The sequence below is a fragment of the Balaenoptera acutorostrata genome, chromosome 16, assembly GCF_949987535.1.
Source record: "Balaenoptera acutorostrata chromosome 16, mBalAcu1.1, whole genome shotgun sequence".
NCBI classification, from domain to species: domain Eukaryota; kingdom Metazoa; phylum Chordata; class Mammalia; order Artiodactyla; family Balaenopteridae; genus Balaenoptera; species Balaenoptera acutorostrata.
Window position 1 is genome coordinate 31,357,446 of NC_080079.1, and position 23,577 is coordinate 31,381,022.

Here is a 23,577-nt window from a genome sequence, read left to right on the forward strand (position 1 = left end):
AAGTGGAGCGGGCTGCGAACCCACGTGGGTCCTGCGTGTGTTTCTAGGTCCTTGGAACCCGGTCCTTTAAACTCACCCCCGGCTTAGTAGACATGGGTCGTTCGGGGAAGTTGCCCTCCGGGGTCTCGGCCAAGTTGAAACGCTGGAAGAAAGGCCACAGCAGCGACAGCAACCCGGCCATCTCCCGCCACCGCCAGGCCGCCCGCAGCCGCTTCTTCAGCCGGCCCTCAGGTAGCAGGGTCGCGACCCAGGCGCAGCCGGCGGCGGGGTTCTGGGCGGGCCTGGGTCTCAGTGGATTTGAGCCTCTCTGCAGGCTCTGGGGCCCAAGCATCGGACCTTTCGTCTCCTAAAATGTCCGATCTGGAGCCTGTTGTAAAGGTCCACCCTCCCCATTTAAGAGATGCAGAAACCGACTCCACAGGAGGGAGATGACTTGGCTAGAGTACCACGAGTATCAGTCAGTACTCACGCCTATAGTTAACCGTGGTGGCGCTTTACAAAGCTCTTTCACCCTCATCTCTTTCCCAGGCCCCTCGCTGTAGCCCCCAGCCGACTCCCACCGGCGAAACTTTTACCTGGAGGATTCCCTTTCTGAATCTGATAAGTTCTAGGTGTACAGTGGACTGCTGAGGCAGACCGCGTTCAGAATTTAGCCTCTCTGGTTGGGGGCCTGGATTCCGCCTGTTTGTTTCCTAGGGGTAGTTCTTGTTCTCTTAGCCAAAAGGAGGTTCGGGTAGAAGTGGGGGCCTTACCCTTTGCCTCCGGTTCTCAGGAAAGAGCGACTTGACAGTTGATGCGGTAAAGTTGCATAATGAGCTGCAGTCAGGATCCCTGCGTCTGGGTAAAAGCGAAGCCCCCGAGACTGCCATGGAAGAGGAAGAGGTGGCGCCAGCTCTCACCGAGAAGTCCTCGGGCACCTTCCTGAGCGGCCTCTCCGACTGCACAAACGTCACCTTCAGCAAAGTGCAGCGCTTCTGGGAGTCCAGCTCGGCTGCCCACAAGGAGGTAGGGGGGACTCTCAGGACAGCCGGAGGCTAGTGAGGGGAGGCCAGCTGACTGCTGTCCGGTGACAACAGGTGGAATCTCTGGATGATGTGTCACCCCTCCTACCCTTTGTGTCTGCTGCTTATTACCTCTCCTAGGGCAGGTTCCACTTTCTGCTTTTTCTAAGAACATCTTCCTGGCTCAAGTGTAAAGTCCCTCAGGGTATTTTCCTGACAATTTTCAAATGTCCAAAACATTTTTTGCAAACATTTATCTCTTAAGCTATACCTAACACAGGCTTTTTTATATATTGATAGAATGTTTTCAGGAAACATTTGTTGAGTAAATTAATACTGAATAACAGTGGTTAAAAAATGTTTTATCTAACAAGACCTAAATGTTATTTACTTTTTTTAGTTTATAAATTATATATATATTTTTTTCATTGTTTAAATGAAAAATGTCAAAACTATAAATGATAACAAAGTGAGGTGAGTAGAATAAAATATGAAAGTTGTTCTCCCAGCTTAACTCCTTTGTGGTAGTTACTGATAACAGTAACAGTACTTTTCTAGACCAGCGCTGTTGAAAAGAAATGTAATGTGAGCCACATACATAATTTAAAATTTTCTAGTAGCTATGTTAAATAAAAGTAAAAAAGATGCAAGTGAAATTAACCATAATTATATATCTCATTTAACCTGGTATACCCAAAATATTGTTGTTTCAACTTAAAATCAATATTTTTAAAAGTGAGGTGTTTTTGCATTATTTTTATCGTACTAAGTCTTCAAAATGTAGTCTGACACCTCCATTTGGAGGCTAAATCTTCATTGGCAATACTTGATTTGTATTTAAAGTTCATAAAACTTACAGTTGCAAAAGTAGATTCATATACCCAAGTAGTTCTAAATCTGTTTCCCAATAACTGGATAAAGTATTTGTTTTTAAATATAAATAATTAAAAAATTTTAAGATGCAGTTCCTCAGTCATACTAGCCACACCTCAAGTGCTCAGTGGCCTCTTGTCAAATTACTGTTCTAGACTTTTTTACCCACATTTCGTTTAGGTTTACTGAAATGCCATTATATTTTATATATACTATTCTACAACTTTTTTCGCCACTGATCAGTGTTTCTAAGTTAATCTATGTAGTTGTTCACCATTCTTTTCAATAGTTACATAGTGTTTGAATTTGTCATTATTATATAATAAGAGTACATTATTAATCCCTTGTTGATGGCTGCTTTATTGTTCCAACTGGTTGTGGCAGTGAACACTTGTGCTTGAATGTTTACACATTTGTGCAGGTGTTTCCATATATAAGGGGTAGAGCCTTAGAGGTGGGTTTTGGGCAGATGTGTGAGTTTTCCTGTTGCCGGGCCCTGTGTGTGTTCCCCTGGCTCTGGATACTGCTCATCTTGTCTGCTCTGGGCTTTGTCAGGAGAATAATTTGTGAAGGAGGAAGGAGAAGAGGCTACCCTGCGGTGGGGTTTGATCGGAAATAGATGTCATAGGTACCTTCTCCCTCATGTGCAGATCTGTGCTGTCTTGGCTGCTGTCACCGAGGTGATACGCTCCCAGGGTGGGAAGGAGACAGAGACTGAGTACTTTGCTGCCCTGGTGAGTGGGTGTGACTTGCAGGTGGGCGGGCTTTCGGAGTAGCAGGTTATTCAGGCTATAAGGAGAAGGCAGGGGCCCCTGCATGCGGGGATAGAGAAGGACAACCTTAAACAGGTGAAAGCGCTTCAGTTATTGTCAGGTGGCTTGGTAAGCCTGGTGGGATTTGCTACATTATTCTTGTAAAACAAAATCCACTACTCTCTTTTATTTTTCCCCCCTAATCCATGAAACTGAGTTACACCCAGGGGATTCTCTAGTAAAATTGTTTTCAAAGTGTAGTTTGGGGGTTCCCAAGACCCTTTTGGGGGTTGGTTAAGTCAAAATTATTTCCATAATAATACTAAACCATCATTTACCTTTTTCACTCCCATTCTCTCATGACCGTACCCTGGAGTTTTCCAGAAGTTACGTGATGTCTGATGACATTTTGACAGCTCCTGGAATTGTGCTTGCATATTTGTGTGTTTTAAAAAATTCTCAGTTTTAATTTTTAATATGATAAATATCAATAGATATAACTTTTGTAAACAGAATCTCTCTGGGGAAATCCTCAATACTTTTTTTTTTTAATAGTGAATACAGAGAGATGTCAGAGGAGCTAGTTAGAGTAGCAAGTATTAAATTTATTTATTTATTTATTTATGGCCGCATTGGGTCTTCGTTTCTGTGCGAGGGCTTTCTCTAGCTGTGGCAAGTGGGGGCCACTCTTCATCGCGGTGCGTGGGCCTCTCACTGTCGCGGCCTCTCTTGTTGCGGAGCACAGGCTCCAGACGCGCAGGCTCAGTAATTGTGGCTCACAGGCCCAGTTGCTCCGCGGCATGTGGGATCTTCCCAGACCAGGGCTCAAACCCGTATCCCCTGCATTGGCAGGCAGACTCTCAACCACTGTGCCACCAGGGAAGCCCCCCTCAATACTTTTTAAGGGTGTAAAAGTGTGAGAACCACTACCATGGAACAGGGGCCGGCAAACTATATAGCCCATGGGCATCATCTGACCCGTGGCCTGTTTTTGTATAGCCCTAGGGCTGGGAATGGTTTTTACATTTTTACAAGATAGTTAAAATACACAAAGAAGAATACGCAGCAGAGACCATATGTGGCCTGCAAAGTCTAAAGTATTTACTATCTGGCTCTTTACAGAAAAAGCTTTAGATTAAATAGCACTATATGGTTTTCATAATGTGTCAGGCAGTGTTCTAAATGTCTGATGTATATTAATTCAATTAAACCTCACAACAACTTATGATCCCTATTTTACAAATGAGAAACCGAGTCACAGAAAAGTTAAGTTGCTAGTCCAGAGTCACAGTGGCGGAGCTGGGATTTGAACCTATGACACCAGCGTTCTTGGTCATAACCGTCCTGCTGGGCACACGGTGCCCCCATAGCCCATTTGCCCAGCGTGACACATTTCCCACTCACACCCCATGGTCTGGCCTCAGATGACAACAATGGAAGCGGTGGAGTCCGCGGAGTCTCTGGCCGCTGTTGCTTACCTGCTGAACCTCGTCCTGAAGCGGTGAGTCCTGGCTCCTTGTAGGGGGAAGAAGGGAGTGGGGGTGGAAGGGAGGAGAAGGATCAGGGAATTATTAAAAGGAACAAAAAGATGCTAAGTATCAGGTGGCATTCTACTGGCTCAGGCTCCAGGGTGGCCTGGGATGTTACGGGACAGAGTGTGAGTGCTGGTGCCCGGGCAGGGGCAGCCCTGAGCAGCGGGCGGGGCAGCCCTGAGCAGCGGGCGGGGCAGCCCTGAGCAGCGAGCGGGGCAGCAGGGACAGGGTGGAGTGCTGAGCCACGATGTCTGGGCATCTGCAGCCGGGGGGCAGGTGGGGAGAGGACTTGGGGGAGTTTATAAGGGCCCATCTGGTGGGTAGTGGAGAGCGGGTGGTGGAGAAGGTGGGGCAGGCAGGGAGCTCAGGTGCCACGGAAACGCACTGAACCGGGCGTCAGGAAGGGTGGGCTCGCTGAGTGACTGGGCCAGCGCTGCCCCGCTCTGTCCAGCTTCTCCTCCAGACCAGCTGCTCTCGGAGGCCCCTCTGGTCTTCTGACCTTCTTTCTTCTCTCCCTGCAGCGTGCCCAGCCCTGTGCTCATTAAGAAGTTCTCTGATACCTCCAAAGCCTTCATGGATATCATGTCAGCCCAGGCCAGCAGTGGCTCCACCTCTGCCCTCCGATGGGTCAGTGTTTGGGTCTCGGTGTCCCCCTGCCGTCTTCCAGAGCCCATCTGATTTGGCTACAGCTTGGACACTCCCTGGGAGGGGTATAGGCACTCTGTGGGCCCTCAGAAAGCCCTTTGGCATTTTCTGGAGTTGGTGAGAAGCCGGGCTCTTTCCCACCTGGGTGAAGCGGGTGGAGCTGAGAGACTGCCTCTCCTCTGAAGGTCCTCTCCTGCCTGGCCACCCTTCTGCGGAAGCAGGACCTGGAGGCCTGGAGCTACCCCGTGACCCTGCAGGTGTACCATGGGCTGCTGAGCTTCACTGTGCACACCAAGCCCAAGGTGAGGCCGTGGGGCACCAGGACGTGGGAGGGGGCAGCCACTCTAGTAACCGGGCTGGGCCTGGCCTGCTGAGTGGACTGGGGAGGTCGCCCTGAGCGCTGGGCTCTTGTCCGGAGGTTCTCCTCCTGCCTGAAGCCCTATCTGCTAGCTCCTCCTACAGGAGGGAGGGTCACGGTCAGGCCCATTTGAGTCTCTGCTGCCTCATTGGTCAGTGACGTGTTTAGTTACAGTGGCAGGAGAGGGGGCTGGAGGGGGGCTTTGGAGTCACACAGACTGAGTTGAATACTGGACTCACTGGTTGTGCTGTGACCTTGAGCAAGTTACTTAACCTCTCTGAGTCTTGGTTTTTAAGCTGTAAAATAGGGATGATAATAACGACTTTGCTGCAAGGTCACGGCGACACTCTGGTGTTCCCCACAGGCCTGGCGCAGGTCCTGGCTTGTCGTAGGTGCCCAGTAAGTTGTGCTTGGCCACTCTGCTTCCTTCTGAAATTTAGGGCGGGGAACGTGTAACAGTCATAAGAGTCACTCCCTGTGTGCTAAGCGCTCTGATCCCAGGCAGGCATGCCTCCTTGGCCCTGTGTATCCCTGCGGTGGTTCCCTCACTTGCTTCAGGTCTCTGCTGAAACGTCATGTCACTGAAGTGACACTTTCCTGATCACCGTATAAAAAGTAACAGCCCCTGTTTTATTGTCTGCAAACTACTTTTACCTTCTGGTGTACATTTCTTTATTTCCTACCTCCCAATGAGTTGTTGGTTCACTGCTGAACTGGTGGACACTCCATATTGCTGGATGATTGCATGAATGAAGGAATCCGTGTTGTAAAGATGAGACACTGAAGCTCAGAGACTTAAGTGGTCTGGTTTGCTCAAGGCCAGTTGGTGAGTTAGCAGGAGAGAATGGAAAGCGAGGTCTGTCTTACTCGGCAGCCCGGGAGTCCACACACACGCAGCCCCAGGCATGGCCTTGGCCCTGTAGGAGGTATGCGATCGATGCTCGCTGCTGGTGGTCATGAGAACCACACACACTGCTGGTTGAGCACTGACCCGGCCCTGTCCCCCTTCCTTGCCCCTCAGATCCGGAAGGCTGCCCAGCATGGAGTGTGCTCCGTCCTCAAGGGCAGTGAATTCATGTTTGGTGAAAAGGCCCCTGCCCATCACCCTGCTGCCATGTCCACCGCCAAGTTCTGCATCCAGGAGATCGAGAAGTCTGGAGGTGGGGAAGCGCAGTTGAGAGTGGGCGGCGGGGGACAGGGCCTGCTACAGAGAGTGGGCTGGAGTCTCAGCTGCCCTCTGTCCACCAGGCTCCAAGGAGGCCACCACCACGCTGCACATGCTGACCCTGCTGAAGGACCTGCTGCCCTGCTTCCCGGACGGCCTGGTGAAGAGCTGCAGTGAGACTCTCCTCCGGGTCATGACCTTGAGCCACGTGGTGAGCTCGGGCCCCAGCGCGTGGGGGCGCGCCGAGGAGGAGGGAGGGCAGAGCTTCAGACCCCAGGCCCGTGGTGCTGGCACTCGGGAAGCTCACTGTTCAGGCCAAAAGCGGGGGCTGGGATCTCCCGGCCCCCCGCGCTGCTCTTAGCTACACCCAGGGACAGCATTGCATCCCCGATGTCGGACAGACTGGGCATCTTCAGTTGGGAGATGAGGTGAGGGAGAGGATGGAACCATGGCGGGGCTGGTAAAGCGTCAGTCCTCCCCCTACCTTGAGCTCTACCCCAGCCACAGGCACGGTTATTTCTCTCTCTCTCTCTCTTTTTTTTTTTTTTTTTTGCTTACTTAATAACATCAGTATGACAACTTTAAAGATACATAAAAACGATCCCTTGCATTTGATATGCTAGCACAATTCTGTTAGTCTCCATATATTCTCTTATACTGTTTGTTCACATACGTATTTTAAAGCATTCGTTATATAAATAACCTGATTGTTGTTTAAAAGGAAAAAACAAACATTCTGAAGTATATAAAGTAAAAAATAGAAGTTCTCTTTTTCCCTCCAAGTCTCATTTCCTAAGATAAATAGTACAGACAACTTGTTGTGTATCCTTTCAGACATTTTCTTTTTAGGTAAGCAAACACATGAAAACGTGAAAATACAGCTGTAATTATAGTATGCCAACCATTTGTAGCCTGCTTTTTTAGCCCATTATGTTAAAAAAACATTTTGTTCACATTTCTCCATTGTCCTTGTTTAAATCATTTTTTTTCGTGGTGGCTGCCAAGACTTACTAAAGCAACAGTCCCCTGAGTGTCCAGGTGTAGGAGGCATGTTTGAGGTTCAGGGGGCCCAAGTGCCCCCCAAGCCCACCGGCTGCAGTGGGATATTGAGGAGCCCAGGGCCACCGTGAGCTTTGCGGTGGGTTCCCCACTAAGCCTCCGTGTCCTCTCCAGCTGGTGACAGCCTGTGCCATGCAGGCCTTTCACAGCCTCTTCCATGCCAAGCCCAGCCCGGGTACCCTGCCAGCAGAGCTCAACGCCCAGATCATCACGGTGAGGCCTGATGGGGGGACGGGGGACATGGCTGTGCTGGGGGGCGGCCCTGTTACTTGTCTGCAGAGCGAGGTTGGATGGGCTGGGTTGGGCCGCCCTAGCGTAGGAGTCAGGCAGACGGGCAGCCAGGAGACTGGCCAACAAAACCACATCAGTGTCCATGGGAGCCGGGGGGCCTGACTCTTGACTTCGTGGTAGTTAACGTAATAAACCATTCAGCGTGGTCTCATGGTATTAACAGGTACCTTGAACAAAGGTTCTCAGTGTTAGGGATCTCTGGGTGGATTTGGGGAAGGGGGCACAACCCCCCCCCCAAAATTGCAAAATGTGTGTGTATGCTCACGTGCATTTTTCCGGAGAAGGGTTCTGGCTTTTGTCAGGTTCACAAAGGGTTGTGTGACCCAAGTTATTCTTGACTGCTCCTAGAGATTTTTTTCCCATAGAAGCAGAAGCGGAAGGGCTTCATTGAGCAGGGAAAGGAAGGCCAAGGGGGCTGTGAGTGCAGGGGGCCCCGTGTGCAGGCCCTGGGACAGGACAGTCACGGGGACGTGCTGTTACCTAGGGATGGGAAGGGGTCCTGTCATTGGGCTGCTGCTGAACACACTTGCTCAGTCACCTGCTTATTCCCTGTCCCGCCTCTAGGCCTTGTATGACTACGTTCCCAGCGAGAATGACTTACAACCCCTGCTGGCCTGGCTGAAAGTCATGGAGAAAGCCCACATCAACCTGGTTAGGTAGGGATGCGGTGGAGGGCGGTCCCTTGGCCTCCAGCCAGGCCCCCTGCCCTGCGGTACAGATGGGAGGGACATGAGCCGGAAGCTGGAGGGGGTTCGGCTTTCTGGGGGGCGGGGTGGCGGTCCCAGTTTCTGTTTTGTGTCTCCGTCATAACAGTCACTCTTATAGTAGCCACTAGATGGCTCCACTTTTCCTAAATAAGGCTGAGAATGAAATAGAATATCAATTGGTGATTGCATTTTGCCTGGAGGCAGGGTCTCTGAGTCCCCCGAAGCTTGACCAGAAGCTTGACCACCGTGTCATCCTCCCCTCCGCTGAAGGCTTCCCGTCGGCTTGCTCTCCCCCAGGCACCGTGCTGGGTGCTTTGCATCCATGTTTCATCTCACTGATCACACCACTCCACGAAGAAGGTCTTAGCCCACTTCATAAACCAGAAAGTAAAGCACTGCGAGTTAGCTAGTCATGCAGCTGCAAGAGAGAAAAGCCAGGTCCCCAGTGCAGGTCTGCCAGGCCCGTTTTTTTTTTTTGCACCAAATCACCTTTTACCTGGAGGTGCCAGCAAATGGCCAAATCATTTTGTTCTCCACTTCTCAGGGTTTATCCTGCAGGAGGACTCCCACAGTTGTAGGATGTTTGTTGTAGCACTATAGGTAATGGCAAAAACACCTAGGAGCAACTTAGATGTGCCCCGGGGGGGACTGGTTAAATGCAAACAGTGGAATACTAGGCAGCTGTTAGAAATAATTGAGGTAAATGTGTGCATGCTGATGTGGGAAGACCTCCAAGATATACTGAGCAAAAGCAAGGTGCATAATTATCTGTATTCTCAAGCCAAACTACCGGGCTGTGAATCCTGACCATCCCCACCCCCCACTAGCTGGGTGGCCTTGGGCAAGTTATTCAACTTCATCAAGCCTCAGTTTCCTCATCTATAAAATGGGAATTGTAATAGGATTTAATCTCAGTTGTAAGGTTTTTGTTTGTTTTTGTTTTTTGCAAGGTTTAAATGAATTAATGCTTATTGTTACACCAGTGCTTGGTATGCGATAATTGTTACATAAATGTTAGCAATTGTTATTGTTTTGTGTGTTTGTATATGCATAAAAACTTCAAAGAGTATTTGAGAAACTTAAGCTTGAATTTCCCCTGGGAAGTGCATCCGAGAGTCAGCCTGGGAGAAAGGTGTGGTGAGGAAGGCATGCTCTTCGTTTTATACCCTGGAGACCTGTTTGCATTTTTGTACCACATGTAGTTGTCACCTGCATGTCGGCACTTTTTGCAGTTGCCCACCAGCAGGGCCCTGTAGAGCCCCGCAGATCTGTGACTGCCATCAGACCTGGGCCATCTGAGTCCCCGAGGCCCAGGGCCAGGCCCCACAGAAGCCTTTTGTGTTGACAGGCTGCATCGGGACCTGGGGCTGGGCCACCTCCCTCGCTTTTTTGGAACTGCAACGACCTGCCTCCTCTCCCCCCACTCGCAGGTGGTGACAGCTGCCACCCAGTGCCTTCAGGTACCTCAGCCCCCCAGCCCAGCTTTAGCGAGGGAAACAGAGAGCCTTAGAAGCTCCCAGAGCTCACCGCAGGCCTCCAGCTGCGTCCTGGGGAGGGAGTTCTCAGGGTGGGGGTGAGCTTCCTAGAAGCTTCAGGAAGCAGTCACCTGGGAAGGCTGAGTGGCACTGGGGAGCTGTCTTGGGCCCAAACAGCTGTGGCCTCTTTTTGCAGGAGATCCTGAAGGAGTGTGTCGCTCCGCACATGGCTGACATTGGCTCCGTGACCTCCTCGGCCTCAGGCCCTGCCCAGTATGTCGCCAAGATGTTCAGGTGAGAACACAGCTTCTGCGTGAGGAGGGAATAAGGTGTGCCTGTAGAAAGTTCCTCATGATGACAGGTACTCCTCTTGTCACTGTGGTGGGCCTTGCACACGCTGCCAGAGCAACTGCTGTCGGTTTGAGCACTGGCCACACTCCAGGTGCCGTAGTGTCATGCTCATGAGTGTGGACTTGGGGGCCCGTCATCTGGGGCTAGTTCCTCCACCTCTCAACACCTCAGGGTCCGCATCAGTCTAATGGAGGTGTGGATTGAATGAGGTCATATATGTAAAGTTCTCGGAACAGTACCTGGTGGGTAGTTAAGTTCCAATAAATAGAAACTACTGGTAGTCCTTACAGTTCTAGGAGATAGGTGCTGGCCCCATTTTACAGACTGGGAAAGCTGAGGTCACTCAACTAGTAAGTGGCAGCCTGACCGCAGAGTCCACTCTTACTCGTGTGCTGTGCTGCCCTCTATGCCTCCAAGAGAAGCCATTCACAGACACGGCCTCCAACCACCCGGGCCCTTCCAGCCGCCAGTGAGGAGCCTCAGAGCACCAAGAGGCTGGGATCTTTGGTGTTTCCTCTGGGTCTGTCTGCTCAGCTCTAAGGTGTGATGCTTTGGGTTCTGTTCCTTGTGAGGACATAGGCCTGTTTCTTCTGGATACACCTGGAATGAAGTTTTTGGAAAACTGAGGAATAGAGCTGCTCCACCCCCAGCTCACCCCTTTCCCCACACTAACCCCTGTTGGGCATTCTTGCCTAAAGCCTCTGGGGCTCGACTTCAAGAGATGAGCTGACCACAGCGTGCATGGGCCGGAAGGGGCTAGCAGCCGGCCGGGCTTCCCCACTGCTGTGGCTTTCCTCCCTCTGCCCAGGCCACCTGTACCTACCCCATCTTCCCACCTCTGGTCAGACCGAGAAAGCATGGGACAGTGACAACACGGGCTTTGGAGGCCCAGTTTGGCCACTAGCAGAGTGACACTGCTGGGTTACTTAGTCCCTCTGAGCCTCAGTTTCCCCATCTGAGGATGGAACAAATAACCTAGCTCACAGCTTTTTTTTGAAGTGTGAGGATTATATAAATGAAACTCTTAGCACAGGGGGGACTTGGTAAACACTAGCTCTCCCCCTTGGCCTTTCCTGGGGCCTCACCCTTGCCATGGTCTGTAGTTCCTGGTGCCGGCCATGGACTTCCACGGCCCTGACTGCCCACTCCCTTGGCAGGGCAGTGGAGGAGGGCCTGACGTACAGATTCCACGCATCATGGAGCTCCGTGCTGCAGCTGCTGTGTGTCTTCTTCGAGGCGTGTGGGAGACAGGCCCATCCTGTGATGAGGAAGGTGACTGGGGCAGCGGCTGGGCCGGGGCAGGAGGTGGTGCTGGGGCTGCTAGAGGGGCACGTGTCTCCGTTACCTCTGCACTTTACTCCCCCACTGCCAGGGTCCACTGCGGGTGCCCAGTACTGTGTCCCCAGGAAGGCGACTGGGAGGAACGAGAAGAGGGCTGAAACCACCCCTCACCCCCCACCCCCTAATGCCTTCTCACTAGTCTTAGCTGGAGTTGATGGTTTTGAAACTCACAGGGAACCAGTGTGATTCTCCTTCACCCCTATCTATTCTCTTTTAATTTTTAATTCTCTAAATTTTCTGTAACAAGTGAGCATAGTATTTTAAGCAGCCTTAGGTCCCAGGGAGGTTACCAAAGCCCAGAGTAAACCATTTAAGGCTCAGGGATCACCCGGAGATCCTCCCCAGCTCCAGGAGCAGGTGGGAGCCTGAGGACAGGCCACAGACCCCTCTCCAGTAGGCGGAGCAGCTCCCGGCCTCGTGGGGCCTTCCCCAAGGGTAGGGCCTTCATTGAGAGGCCTGGCCCCGGCCCTGCTAGATTAGGTTGGCAACACTTGGCTCCTGTGAGAGGTCCTCAAGGAATGAGGCTCGCAGAGGGGTTCTGCGGGGCTGTAGTGAACCAGAGGGGGCAGCTCTGGTCTCGAGGGGCAGCTGCTCCGCAGTGGCTGCTAATTTATACTAATTGTACTGTGGGTCTGCGTTTCCCATACCTTCCCAGTTTTCAAGATAAACCGGAAATCTACATTTGTATATGAAATCTCCTGATTTTTACACGTTACTAACAAATGCAGAATTTCTTTTTAAATCCTGGGGCATTGAGGAGGGCTCAGACACATCCAAGCGTTGAATTTGGTTAATGGTCTGTGACCTCCGGCGAGAGCATAACCTGACCCCACGCCCCTGACCTCATCCTCTTGGAGACTTTGGCCCAGCCTCAGCCCCGGGTGCCTGCGCTGCAGGCCCGTCTTAATGTCTGACCCGCGTCTCTTTGCTCCAGTGCCTCCAGTCCCTGTGTGACCTGCGCCTCTCCCCCTACTCCCCCCACACGGCAGCTGTGGACCGCGCGGTGGGCGCTGCCGTGGCCAGCATGGGCCCCGAGGTGGTTTTAGAGGCTGTGCCTTTGGAAATTGATGGCTCTGAGTAAGTGCAGCCCCGCTTGGCTTCCATTCCAGCCCCAGGAGAGCCACGGGGCTTGTTCTTCGCTGGGAGGGTGTCTACACCCTCGGCTGACGCCTCCGTGTGCCGTGCGGGTCAGTGGGGGCGGCCAGAGCAGGACCTGTGCTGTTCCTCGGCTCCGTGGGGAGACAGCTCCAGGCCGTCACCCCTTCCTCACCGCGCCTCCCCTCCCTCCTCCCAGAGAGACTCTGGATTTCCCTCGGAGCTGGCTGCTGCCCGTCGTCCGAGACCACGTCCGGGAAACTCGACTTGGTTTCTTTACCGCTTACTTCCTACCTCTGGCTACCACCCTGAAGAGGAAAGGTACGGGCCCACCACAGTCCTGGGGCCTCACTGGAAGGGTCGGGAAGGGCTCCTGGTCCAGCACCCCAGCCTTAGGGTGTTCAGCAGCCTCCCTGGGCCAAGCAGGTGGTCAGCCAGTGCTTGAGCGCCGTCATCAGCGGGGTCCAAGGCGTGACCAGGCACCCCTGCCCCGAGGCAGGCAGACAGGGGCCTTTTCTCCCACCAGAGGAATAATTAGACAGGTACACACCTATTTATATATACAAAGATGTTCCAAGTAAAAATCCCGACACAGCCCACACATCCCTCAGTGGGGCTCCAGTGAAGTCAGTCATAATAAAGCCCCACCGTGGGACACAGAAGGAAAGAGACCGACAGGGGAATGGACGTGTTTAGTCCATGGTGAGCTGAGCAGATTAGATTGAAATCTCAGCTCAGCCGCTCCACAGTTTGGTGACTTTGGGCAAGTTTATTCAACTCCCCTGGGTCTGCTCATCATCTGTAAAATGAGGACGATAATTGTGATGGTGTGAGGATTAAATGAAATAATCACGTAAGTGCACATTACACAGGCTGCCATGTAGAAACTGCTTGATAAATGCTACCAGCTTTATTCCCAAGTAAAACCAGGTTTCAGAACAATATATTTATAAGACAGTCCTTTTTACGTCTTTAAAAGTGTGCACGTGCTTGGAGAAATATAAGAAGGTCAGAAATGGGGAGGAAGATTTGGGGGGGAGATTGTGGGGAGGTATCGCTTTCTGTTTTACATAGGTCTTTTAATTTTTTTAGAACAAACAAGTGTTCGTTTAATAATAAGTGTTATGTTTCGTCTGTGGAGCAGGGGAATCGCCCATATTCCTGTCCTCGTCATTGGGCTTTTGGTTTGGGTAAAAATGAGGCCTGTCAGTCAGGAGTGTGCCCAGGGTCACACTGTGTCCTGTGTCACTCTAGCAATGGACCTGGCCCAGGCAGGCAGCACAGTGGAGTCCAAGATCTACGACACGCTCCAGTGGCAGGTAAGGGATCAGCTGGGGGACGTGAGGAGGACAGGCGGGCACAGGTTGCTGGGCGTCACTCTCCTCTATCATCCCCTCCCTCCCAGATCTGGACCCTCCTGCCTGGGTTCTGCACGAGGCCCACGGACGTGGCCACCGCCTTCAAAGGGCTGGCGCGGACGCTGGGCACGGCCATCAGCGAGCGCCCAGACCTGAGGGTCACTGTGTGCCAGGCCCTGCGCACCCTCATCACCAAGGGCTGTGAGGCGGGTACGTGTGGGCTCTGCGGTCGGGGCTGGTGGAAGATGGCTGTGATGGTGCGAGTCCCCTGACCCTGCCTGTCCAGCTCATTGCCTGAGCCACCGCTGATCCTTGTCAAGGACCTGAGTGTCCGCTGGGGACCCGAGGAGTTAGTAGGACGCTGAGAACGGCCCCTTCTCTTCCTTTACTCTCAGTGTGCTGACAGCTGCTGGGAGTCGTCCAGCCTTTACGTGGGGCTAGCACTTGGCTGGCCCCATAGACCGTGGTGGCCCCTCGTCCTCTGTGCTCTGGCTTCAGCCTCTCCTGTCCCAGAAAAGCCCCAAACCCATGACCCTGTCACAGGTCCCCCAAAAGAATGCCTCTGGGCTGCAACCACAGTGACCTTTGAGGCAGGGTCATCTCCTGGCCCTTTTGTGCAAACTTTGGTCCTCCCTCCAGAGGCTGACCGTGCTGAAGTGAGCCGCTTTGCGAAGAACTTTCTGCCAATCCTATTCAACCTGTACGGGCAGCCCGTTGCAGCTGGAGACACCCCAGCCCCTCGCCGGGCCGTGCTGGAGACCATCAAAACTTACCTCACCATTACTGAGCCTCAGGTGAGCTGGTAGAGGAGGGGGAGGAAGTCTCCGGTGGGTGAGTGTTGGGTTGGGGTGTTGGAAAGGTCAAGACCCTACCCACCATGGCTCACTTGGCCCTCTGCCCCCAGAAGAACAGGGGACCACATGCCAGCAGTAGGCTGGACTCGAGGCTCCTCAAAAGGGAGGAGAGGAGGGGGAAGAGACGAGGGTGCAATTCTGTGACCTGCTGCTGCTCTGTATTTTCTCTTGAACAACTCCCTCCTTATCCCTTTGGGCTGCCAGTTGGTGAATGGTTTCCTAGAAAAAGCCAGTGAGAAGGTGCTGGACCCTGCTAGCTCTGACTTCACCAGGTAAGTGCCCCACTTGAGCCGGGGCAGCCCAGGGTGCTAGAGAGTATGTCTAGCAGAAGCTCTGTGTTTCTGTCTGGAATTATTTAGGAAAGTCTTGAGATAGTCAATGTCCCAGCTCTACCATGAGACCTGACCAGTTCCTCCATCCTGGAGCACCATTGTAGTCTGCTAGGGAAGAGTGAGGACCCTGGAGACATGCTTCCCGGATTCAAATCCCAGCTCTGCCCCTTATAAGCTGTGACCTTGGTTTAGTTATTTATCTACTCTAGTCTGTGCCCTCATCTGTAAAATAGACATGATGATAATACCTGCAGTAGAGTTGCTGTGAGGATTGAAGGGGTTAAGACATGTAAAGCGCTGGGAACAGTGCTGGTACCTTATGAGTGCTGAGTTAGGTTACAGGCAGTGATTATTGTTCATGGGCTCCTTCGAGGCCCCTTGTCCTCCTCACCCTGACCTTTCCCACCTCCCCCGTACCCAGTAGACATGAGGACACTGATAGTACATGCCCTTCCCCAGCCTCCACTAAGCTCCTCCTTGGTCTCCTGTCGCTGAGCAGATTGTCCGTCCTGGACCTGGTCGTGGCCTTGGCTCCCCACGCTGATGAAGCCGCCATCAGCAAGCTGTATTCCACCATCCGGCCCTACCTAGAGGTGAGCCGTGGAGGCCAGGAGCCCCACACAACCACACTTGGGGCGGGGGGCGTGGGCCCTGTCTCCCTGTCTCCATGCCTTGCTGCTTCCCAAGATCGGGTTTTAATCTGCTTTCTCATGGCACGGCTGCCCTTTGTATCTGTCTAGCCCTGTACTCTGTCATGTAGGTGCCAGAGTGACAGAAATGCACGGCCATGCTTGGGCCTCACCTGCTAAGACACCTCTTGCAGAGCCGAGGCCTGACTTACTCACTAGGCCCATCCCCGCCTGGCCTGATCTTCATCCTACCCAGCCTCATCCCCCTGCTGCCACTCTGGCCTCATTAGGCTGCTTTTAAGGGTTCCAGATATAACAGCCCCTCTGTGCCTTTGCACGTGCTGGGTCCCCTGCCTGACATGCTCGCCCCTGCCCGCTGTGGCTAACCGCCAGGCAAACGTCAGGCCAGCGTGACCTTCTGAAAACTGTCACCACTGCAACAGTGTAATAAGCAGTCACCCAACAGCGTGAGAAGTGCTCTGGTGGAACGTGCAGGCAGACACACAAGTCCAGGGCAGAGTCACCTAACCTCGGGAGAGGTGTCCCGTGGGGGAGCGGAAGGGATGGAGGGCTGGGTAGGCTTCACTCCCCTCGGCGTCCCCTGCCCGGCCCAGAGTTAGCTTCTCACTAACCTGTGTTCTCCCTGCCCTCCCACTGGATGTCACGAGCTCCAGAGGGCAGGGCCAGCTTCTCTGAGTCCCCACCAGGGCCAGTCACAGCTCACGTGGCTGCTCTGTGGATATTATTGGACTGGGTGAGGGTGGGGGGCCCCCTAGCCCCCTCTCTCACCCACCCCTGTCTACCATACGCCCTCCCAGAGCAAGGCCCATGGGGTACAGAAGAAGGCCTACCGCCTGCTGGAGGAGGTGTGCGCCAGCCCCCAGGGCCCTGGCGCCCGCTTCGTGCAGAGCCACCTGGACGACCTGAAGAAGACCCTTCTGGACTCGCTACGGAGCACCTCCTCGCCCGCCAAGAGGGTGCGGACTCCAGGGGCCCCGCTCTGCCCGAGGGGGGGACGAGCGACACCAGGAGAGGACCAGCGTGGAGACGCTTAGGGACTTCAGGGGCAGAGGCGGCACTGAGGGTCCTGACTGTTGTCCCCCGTCCTGCAGCCCCGTTTGAAGTGCCTCATACATATCGTGAGGAAGCTCTCAGCCGAGCACGAGGAGTTCATCAGTGCCCTCGTCCCGGAGGTGAGGGGTGCGGGAGGGGGGCGTGTTGTGATTTGGGGTTCCTTGGAATGTGGCTTCTGAAGGCCTACCAGGATCAGGGGAGGGCAGTATGGGGAGTAGGGGTGGGCTGGATTCACTGCCTGGGAGCGTGAGCGCTCTTACCTGTCCGCTCTGCCTCAGGCTGCCAACCCTGGGGTGGCCGGCTCGGGGAGCCCGTGCTAACGGGGCTGTCTGGGCAGGTGATCCTCTGCACCAAGGAGGTGTCGGTGGGAGCTCGGAAGAATGCTTTCGTGCTGCTGGTGGAGATGGGCCACGCCTTCCTTCGGTTTGGGCCAAACCCAGCAGGTGAGGCCCGGGTGGCATGGGGCTGGGGTGGACGCTGTGCTCCCGGCCTGGGTGAGGAGGCACCCTGCAGCCGCCCGTCAGGAAAGATAGGGGGAGCTGCCTAGCCCTGGCCCTGGGCGGGCTGCTTCTCTCTGGCTGGAGCCCCCCTTCCCGTTGGGCCCGCGATACAGCGTGCACAGTGGGCTCTGCCCTGGGCAACTCCTCCTGCTCTCCGCCCTCCCAGAGGCCCTGCAGCGCTACCTCGTCCTGATCTACCCTGGTCTCGTGGGCGCTGTGACCATGGTCAGCTGCAGTATCCTGGCCCTGACCCACCTCCTTTTCCAGTTTAAAGGTAAACGCTATTTCCTTGAAGGCCTGGGAAGCCCTCGGGGTAGGAAAATGCCCAGGAGGTCAGGACAGGGTGGCTACCGAAACAGGGAAAGGTCCTGGGAGGGAGGACGAAGAGCTGGAACCAGGCCTGACCGCCTCCCGCCTCCTCTCCTACCCAGCTCGGCTTTCCTCATCCCACAGCTGCCTGCATCCCACTGTCAGAGTGGGTCGGAGGAGGTTAGGTCCCATGCCTAGATTTTAGTCCCGGTTCTGCCTCTTACCAGCCATGTGACACCTTGAACAAACTTAGGAACCTCCTGGAACCTTACTCTCTCATCTCTAAAATGGGGGAGAAAACCAGCACCTGTTCACAGGGTGGCTGAAGGACTAGAGGAGATGCTGGCAGAAAGTGACTAGACGCGTGCCAGGCACTTGGAAGTGTCCCCCAGGTGTCAGCTCCCACTCTTGTGACGCGGCAGGGGTCTTGGGTCTGGGTGGGGTTCCAGGTGTCTCTGACAGTGGCCCTCTGGCCACCACAGGTCTGATGGGGACCAGCACGATGGAGCAGCTGCTGGAGAATGTGTGCCTGCTCCTGGCCTCCCGTACCCGCGACGTGGTCAGATCAGCACTGGGCTTCATCAAGGTGGCAGTGGTCGTCATGGACGTGGCACATCTGGCCAAGCACGTGCAGCTGGTGGTGAGTGTCCCCTTCCCCTCGGCCAGTGGCATCGTGGCCCGAGAGCTGCCGGCAGAGACCCAGTGCGCCTTGAGGCCAGCCAGCTTCAAACACTTTTCTAGCTACACGTTGTCTGGTGCAGCAGAAGGTCATGCAGGAGCCCTGGAAGGGACCAGTGGTGGAGGTAAAGGGGCACAGCACCCAGGCTGCCACTTGTCACCCCCCACGGCCCCTCCACAGCAGCAGGGGCTCTGCAGGGCAGGGACCGGTGGGTAGGGCCACCCCTTGTTTTACGGATAGCAAACTGAGGCCAGAGATTTTCCCAGGTCACAGTGCTAGGGAGAGCAGTCCTGGGAACAGAACTGCGACTCTGGGCTCTCCCTTGGAAGGGACCCAAACCTCCCTTTTTATTTTCCCTCTTGCACTGTGACCTTCTGGGTTTGAGAAGGCTTCTCTGGATGCCCCTGCTGGGCTGCAGAAGGGCCTGAAGAGCCCTCTGGTATTGGGTCCCTGGCCCCCTCCTGCTGGGCATAAGGCGTGCAGCAAGCTGGGACTGTCCTCTGAGTCCTCCGTCCACTGCACCCGCCGCCTCAGTTTCCCACTTCCAGCTGGGTTGAATCGCATCAGGGCTCTAGGTCCCTCTTGCCTGTCATCTTTGCATCTGGCCTTGGGTTGGGTCAAAGCGAGAAGGGGCAGATGAGAGTCAGGATGCCTGCCCCTGCCTGCCAAACCCTGCCGCCTAACTGGGGCCAGCGATGGGGAGGACGGCCTGAGTGGTGACCTGTCCTGGAGTGACTAGGGTTTATACAAGCCTTCAAAGGATCGAGGGGGCCCTGCACCCCCAGCCTCACTGAGGGACACTGCAGATGATACCTGCAGGCCACACGTTTCTCACGAAGGCTGGAGAGCGGTCCAGCCAGAGATTCATGCAGGGCGGTAGGAGGGACTCGTGAAACCAGGAGAAACCCGTGGTGTGGGGGGCAGACAGGGTGGGGCGCACATCCTCCCCCTGAAGCCCCGCTGCTCTGCCCCGCAGATGGGAGCCATCGGGAAGCTCTCGGACGACATGCGGCGGCACTTCCGCATGAAGCTTCGGAACCTGTTCACCAAGTTCATCCGCAAGTTCGGGTCTGTGCCCTGACTGGGAAGGAGTAGGGGAGGAGTCGAGGGGTTTCCAGTCCCACCAGGACCGCTGCTGAGAAGGGGCCAGGCTGGGGGGCTGGAAGGGCTCTGGCTGGACACCTCGCTCTGGATAGCGCTCTCTGGCCCGGGCACCTCACCGGCCCGTCTCTACGCCCTCAGGTTCGAGCTGGTGAGGAAGCTCCTGCCAGAGGAATACCAGAAAGTCCTGGTAAACATCCGGAAAGCAGAGGCCCGGGCCAAGAAACACCGGGCCCTGAACCAGGCCGCCGTGGAAGAGGAGGAGGAGGAGGAGGAGCCCGTCCAGGGCAAAGGTGACAGGTGAGACCTGTGGCGGGATGCTGGGGACCTGGTCTCCCCCAACCCGAAGCCTGCCCAGGCCGTGCCCAGCTGCCCTACCTCTCCTGGAGCGCCCTGACTTGGGGCTTGTCTGTCCTTAGCATCGAGGAGATCTTGGCTGACTCAGAGGATGAGGAGGACGAGGAGGAGGAGAGGAGCCGGGGCAAGGAGCAGCAGAGGCTGGCCCGCCACAGGAGCCGAGCGTGGCTGAAGGAGGGTGGCGGGGACGAGCCCCTCAACTTCTTGGACCCCAAGGTGGCCCAGCGAGTCCTGGGTGAGCAAGAAGCAGCTGGCCCATGGGCACAGAGGACAGGCTTGCCTTGGGCCAGGTTTAGGAGTGGCGTGGCCTCTGGGGAGGCCAGTGGGCACCCTGGCCTCCCACACATGCACATCATAGTGCTGCGGGCACTCATCCAAGTCACAGACCTGGGCTTGTCGGTTATGATGAGGGTGTGAGTGGGCTAGGACTGGCCTTCCACCTCCTCACCTCCCGACTCTGCCCCACCAGCCACCCAGCCTGGGCCGGGTCGGGGCAAGAAGAAGGACCACGGCTTCAAGGTGAGCGCCGATGGCCGGCTGATCATCCGTGAGGAGGAGGATGACAACGCCAAGCTGGAGGAAGAGGAAGGCGCTAAAGGTGGGGCCATCTGCCCAGTCAGGAGCTGCAGCCGGCCTGGGCCAGGGCTGCACTTGCTTGCTCATTCATCCGCTCATTTGTTTGTTCACTCATTCACTCAGTGACCATTTTGGGGGGAAACATAGGTAAAAAAAGATATAAGGAGCTTGTGTCTCAGGCAAGTTTCTCAAATTTTTTGAGTTTCTCAAACTTTTTTGACCACATTGAGAAATCTTTTCATGGTGTAACCCAGCCATATATACAGTACTTCCATAATTCAAACAAAACTTTCAAAAGGCAGTAGTACTTCCTCTTACCGTCTGTGATACACTCTGTTAATCTCTCTTCTATTGTATTCTGTTCTGGTTATTCGCTTGTCCTCCTCCTTTTTGAAAATTTTTGTGTTTTTTTATTCCAAGCGTAAACTTGGCTGAGGCCTGGAAGCTCATTTATTGGTGAAAAGAGCCAGACTCTCCCGAGTCATTGTCTCCTGGTGTCCAGGGGCCGCTCAGGTGTAACATCTCCAAGTCCTGTTTCATCTTTCCCGTTCCCTCTGCACGTATCTCTGTGTTCACGTATCTCTGTACATATCTTGTAAGATCACAAAAGCCTGGGTCTTCTAAATTTTATGTCTTCCTCTATATTTTGGTTCTCACCGCCTGCTCACTGCAGCCACTCAACCAGTGCTGTCACTGCTGCCCCTGCAACCCGACTTACCGGTTGTGTGACTGTGGACAGTCATTTAACCTCTCTGTGCCTCAGTTTCCTCACTCCAAAGTGGGTGTAATACCAATACCTACTTCAGAGGGTTGTTGTGAAAATGAAATGGTGACCTGAACAGCATATAGACGTGCTGGGGGTAAATGTGGTGACACTATTTCCTGATCTGGCCTCGTCATTGCCCCCTTCTCACCCTCAGTGTATCCCGTCTCCTTGCTCCCTTCTTGCGCATGGAACCCTGACGCTAAAAATGCCCACCCGCCCCCTGCCCCCCACCTTCCCAGCCCCTCTCCACTCTTTCAGATCCAGTGCAGGTCCTTCTTTGTGGCCTTTCCACGGGCCCTTGGCTTCAGCCGTGTTCCCTCGGAACTCCCGACAAGCCCAGGGACTGCCAGGCTTCCGTACTTTGTCACATGCTTCTTATGACGTTTGGTTGTTGATTGACTTCACTTCAGTTTGTCTTCCCTCCAGCTGATCAGTTTCAAAGTTCTTTTTTTTTTAAATATACTGGTAGCTTTTTTTAAAAAATGGTAAAATATGCATAACATGTAATTTACTATCTTAACCATTTTTAAGTGTACGGTTCACCAGTGTGAAGTACATTCACATTGTTGTACCACCTATCTCCAGAACTCTTCATCTTGCAAAACTGAAACTCTGTACGCATTAAACAGCAACTCCCCATTTCCCCCTCCTCCAGCCCCTGACAGCCACCATTCTGCTTTCTGTCTGTATGGATGTGAACTTGAATATGAGTCGAGGTTCCTCATATAAGTGGAATCATTCAGTATTTGTGCTTTTGTGTCTGGTTTATTTCACTTAGCATAATGTCCTCAAGGTTTATCCGTGTTGTAGCTTGTGTCAGAATTTCCTTCCTTTTTAAGGCTTGCCTTATTCTGTTGTATATCTAGACCACATTTTGTTTGTCCATCATCCATCAGTGGACATTTGGGTTGCTTCCACTTTTTTTTGTTTTTCTTTCTTCCACTTTTTGACTATTGTGAATAGTGCTGCTATGAACATAAATATACAAATACCTCTTCAAGATCCTGCTTTCAGTTCGTTTGGGTATATGCCCAGAAGTGGAATTGCTGGATCATTTGGTAGTTCTGTCTTTAATTTTTTGAGGAACTGCCCTACTGTTTTCCATGGTGGCTGCACTATTTTACATTCCCACCAGCAGGACACAAGGGTTTCAATTTCTCCACACCCTCTCCAACCCTTGCTGTTTTCTGTTTCATTGATAGTAGCCATCCTAATGTATGTAAAGTGGTATCTCATGGTAGTTTTGTTTGCATTTCCCTAATGATTAGTGATGTTTAGCGTCTTTTCATGTTTTTTGTCTATCTTTTTGGAGAAGTGTCTACTCAAGTCCTTTGCCCATTTTTGAATTGGGTTTTTTTTTGTTGTTTTTTTTTTAACATTTTTATTGGAGTATAATTGCTTTACATTGTTGTGTTAGTGTCTGCTGTATAACAAAGTGAATCAGCAATATGTATACATATGTCGCCATATCCCCTCCCTCTTGCGTCTCAGGTTGTTTCTTTTTGTTGTTGAGTTGTAGGAGTTCTTTCTTTATTCTGGATATTAACTTTTTATCAGATGTATGATTTGTAAATACTTTCTCCTATCCTGTAGGCTGCGTTTTCATCCTGTTGATGTGTCCTTTGACATACACAAGTTTAACATTTTTTTTTTTTAATTTTATTTATTTATTTATTTATGGCTGTGTTGGGTCTTCGTTTCTGTGGGAGGGCTTTCTCTAGTTGCAGCAAGTGGGGGCCACTCTTCATCGCGGTGCGCGGGCCTCTCACTATCGCGGCCTCTCTTGTTACGGAGCACAGACTCTAGACGCGCAGGCTCAGTAATTGTGGCTCACGGGCCTAGTTGCTCTGCGGCATGTGGGATCTTCCCAAACCAGGGCTCGAACCCGTTTCCCCTGCATTGGCAGGCAGACTCTCAACCACTGCGCCACCAGGGAAGCCCCAAGTTTAACATTTTTAATGGAGTCTAATTTATCTTTTGTTTATCTATCTTTTGAAAGTATTTTGCAAATACCTTCTCCTATCCTGTAGGCTGCCTTTTCATCCTGTTGGTGTGTCCTTTGACATATACAAGTTTAACGTTTTTTTTTTTTTTAATTTTATTTATTTATTTTTGGCTGTGTTGGGTCTTCGTTTCTGTGCGAGGGCTTTCTCTAGTTGCGGCGAGCGGGGGCCACTCTTCATCACGGTGCGCGGGCCTCTCACTATCGCGGCCTCTCTTGTTGCGGAGCACAGGCTCCAGACGCGCAGGCTCAGTAGTTGTGGCTCACGGGCTCAGTTGCTCCGCGGCATGTGGGATCTTCCCAGACCAGGGCTCGAACCCGTGTCCCCTGCATTGGCAGGCAGATTCTCAACCACTGTGCCACCAGGGAAGCCCAAGTTTAACGTTTTTAATGGA

At 53.2% G+C, this 23,577-nt stretch overlaps 1 protein-coding gene across 1 annotated transcript in view; it reads left to right on the plus strand.

The window, feature by feature from the left end:
* Positions 1–23,577, plus strand: part of RRP12 (ribosomal RNA processing 12 homolog) — a 29,080-nt gene continuing 5,503 nt past the window's right edge. Inside the window, exons 1-29 of the mRNA XM_057531213.1 lie at positions 1–231; positions 773–1,005; positions 2,525–2,608; positions 4,051–4,127; positions 4,680–4,785; positions 4,989–5,105; positions 6,183–6,321; positions 6,410–6,537; positions 7,500–7,598; positions 8,241–8,332; positions 9,732–9,843; positions 10,055–10,152; positions 11,367–11,481; positions 12,485–12,627; positions 12,845–12,966; positions 13,900–13,964; positions 14,051–14,213; positions 14,643–14,797; positions 15,062–15,129; positions 15,689–15,782; positions 16,637–16,795; positions 16,931–17,011; positions 17,230–17,335; positions 17,559–17,666; positions 18,184–18,341; positions 19,357–19,448; positions 19,623–19,781; positions 19,901–20,073; positions 20,308–20,436. Coding sequence (XP_057387196.1) covers positions 93–231; positions 773–1,005; positions 2,525–2,608; positions 4,051–4,127; positions 4,680–4,785; positions 4,989–5,105; positions 6,183–6,321; positions 6,410–6,537; positions 7,500–7,598; positions 8,241–8,332; positions 9,732–9,843; positions 10,055–10,152; positions 11,367–11,481; positions 12,485–12,627; positions 12,845–12,966; positions 13,900–13,964; positions 14,051–14,213; positions 14,643–14,797; positions 15,062–15,129; positions 15,689–15,782; positions 16,637–16,795; positions 16,931–17,011; positions 17,230–17,335; positions 17,559–17,666; positions 18,184–18,341; positions 19,357–19,448; positions 19,623–19,781; positions 19,901–20,073; positions 20,308–20,436 — 3,514 coding nt within the window. The 5' untranslated portion in view covers positions 1–92. The remainder of the gene's footprint in view (positions 232–772; positions 1,006–2,524; positions 2,609–4,050; positions 4,128–4,679; positions 4,786–4,988; positions 5,106–6,182; positions 6,322–6,409; positions 6,538–7,499; positions 7,599–8,240; positions 8,333–9,731; positions 9,844–10,054; positions 10,153–11,366; positions 11,482–12,484; positions 12,628–12,844; positions 12,967–13,899; positions 13,965–14,050; positions 14,214–14,642; positions 14,798–15,061; positions 15,130–15,688; positions 15,783–16,636; positions 16,796–16,930; positions 17,012–17,229; positions 17,336–17,558; positions 17,667–18,183; positions 18,342–19,356; positions 19,449–19,622; positions 19,782–19,900; positions 20,074–20,307; positions 20,437–23,577) is intronic.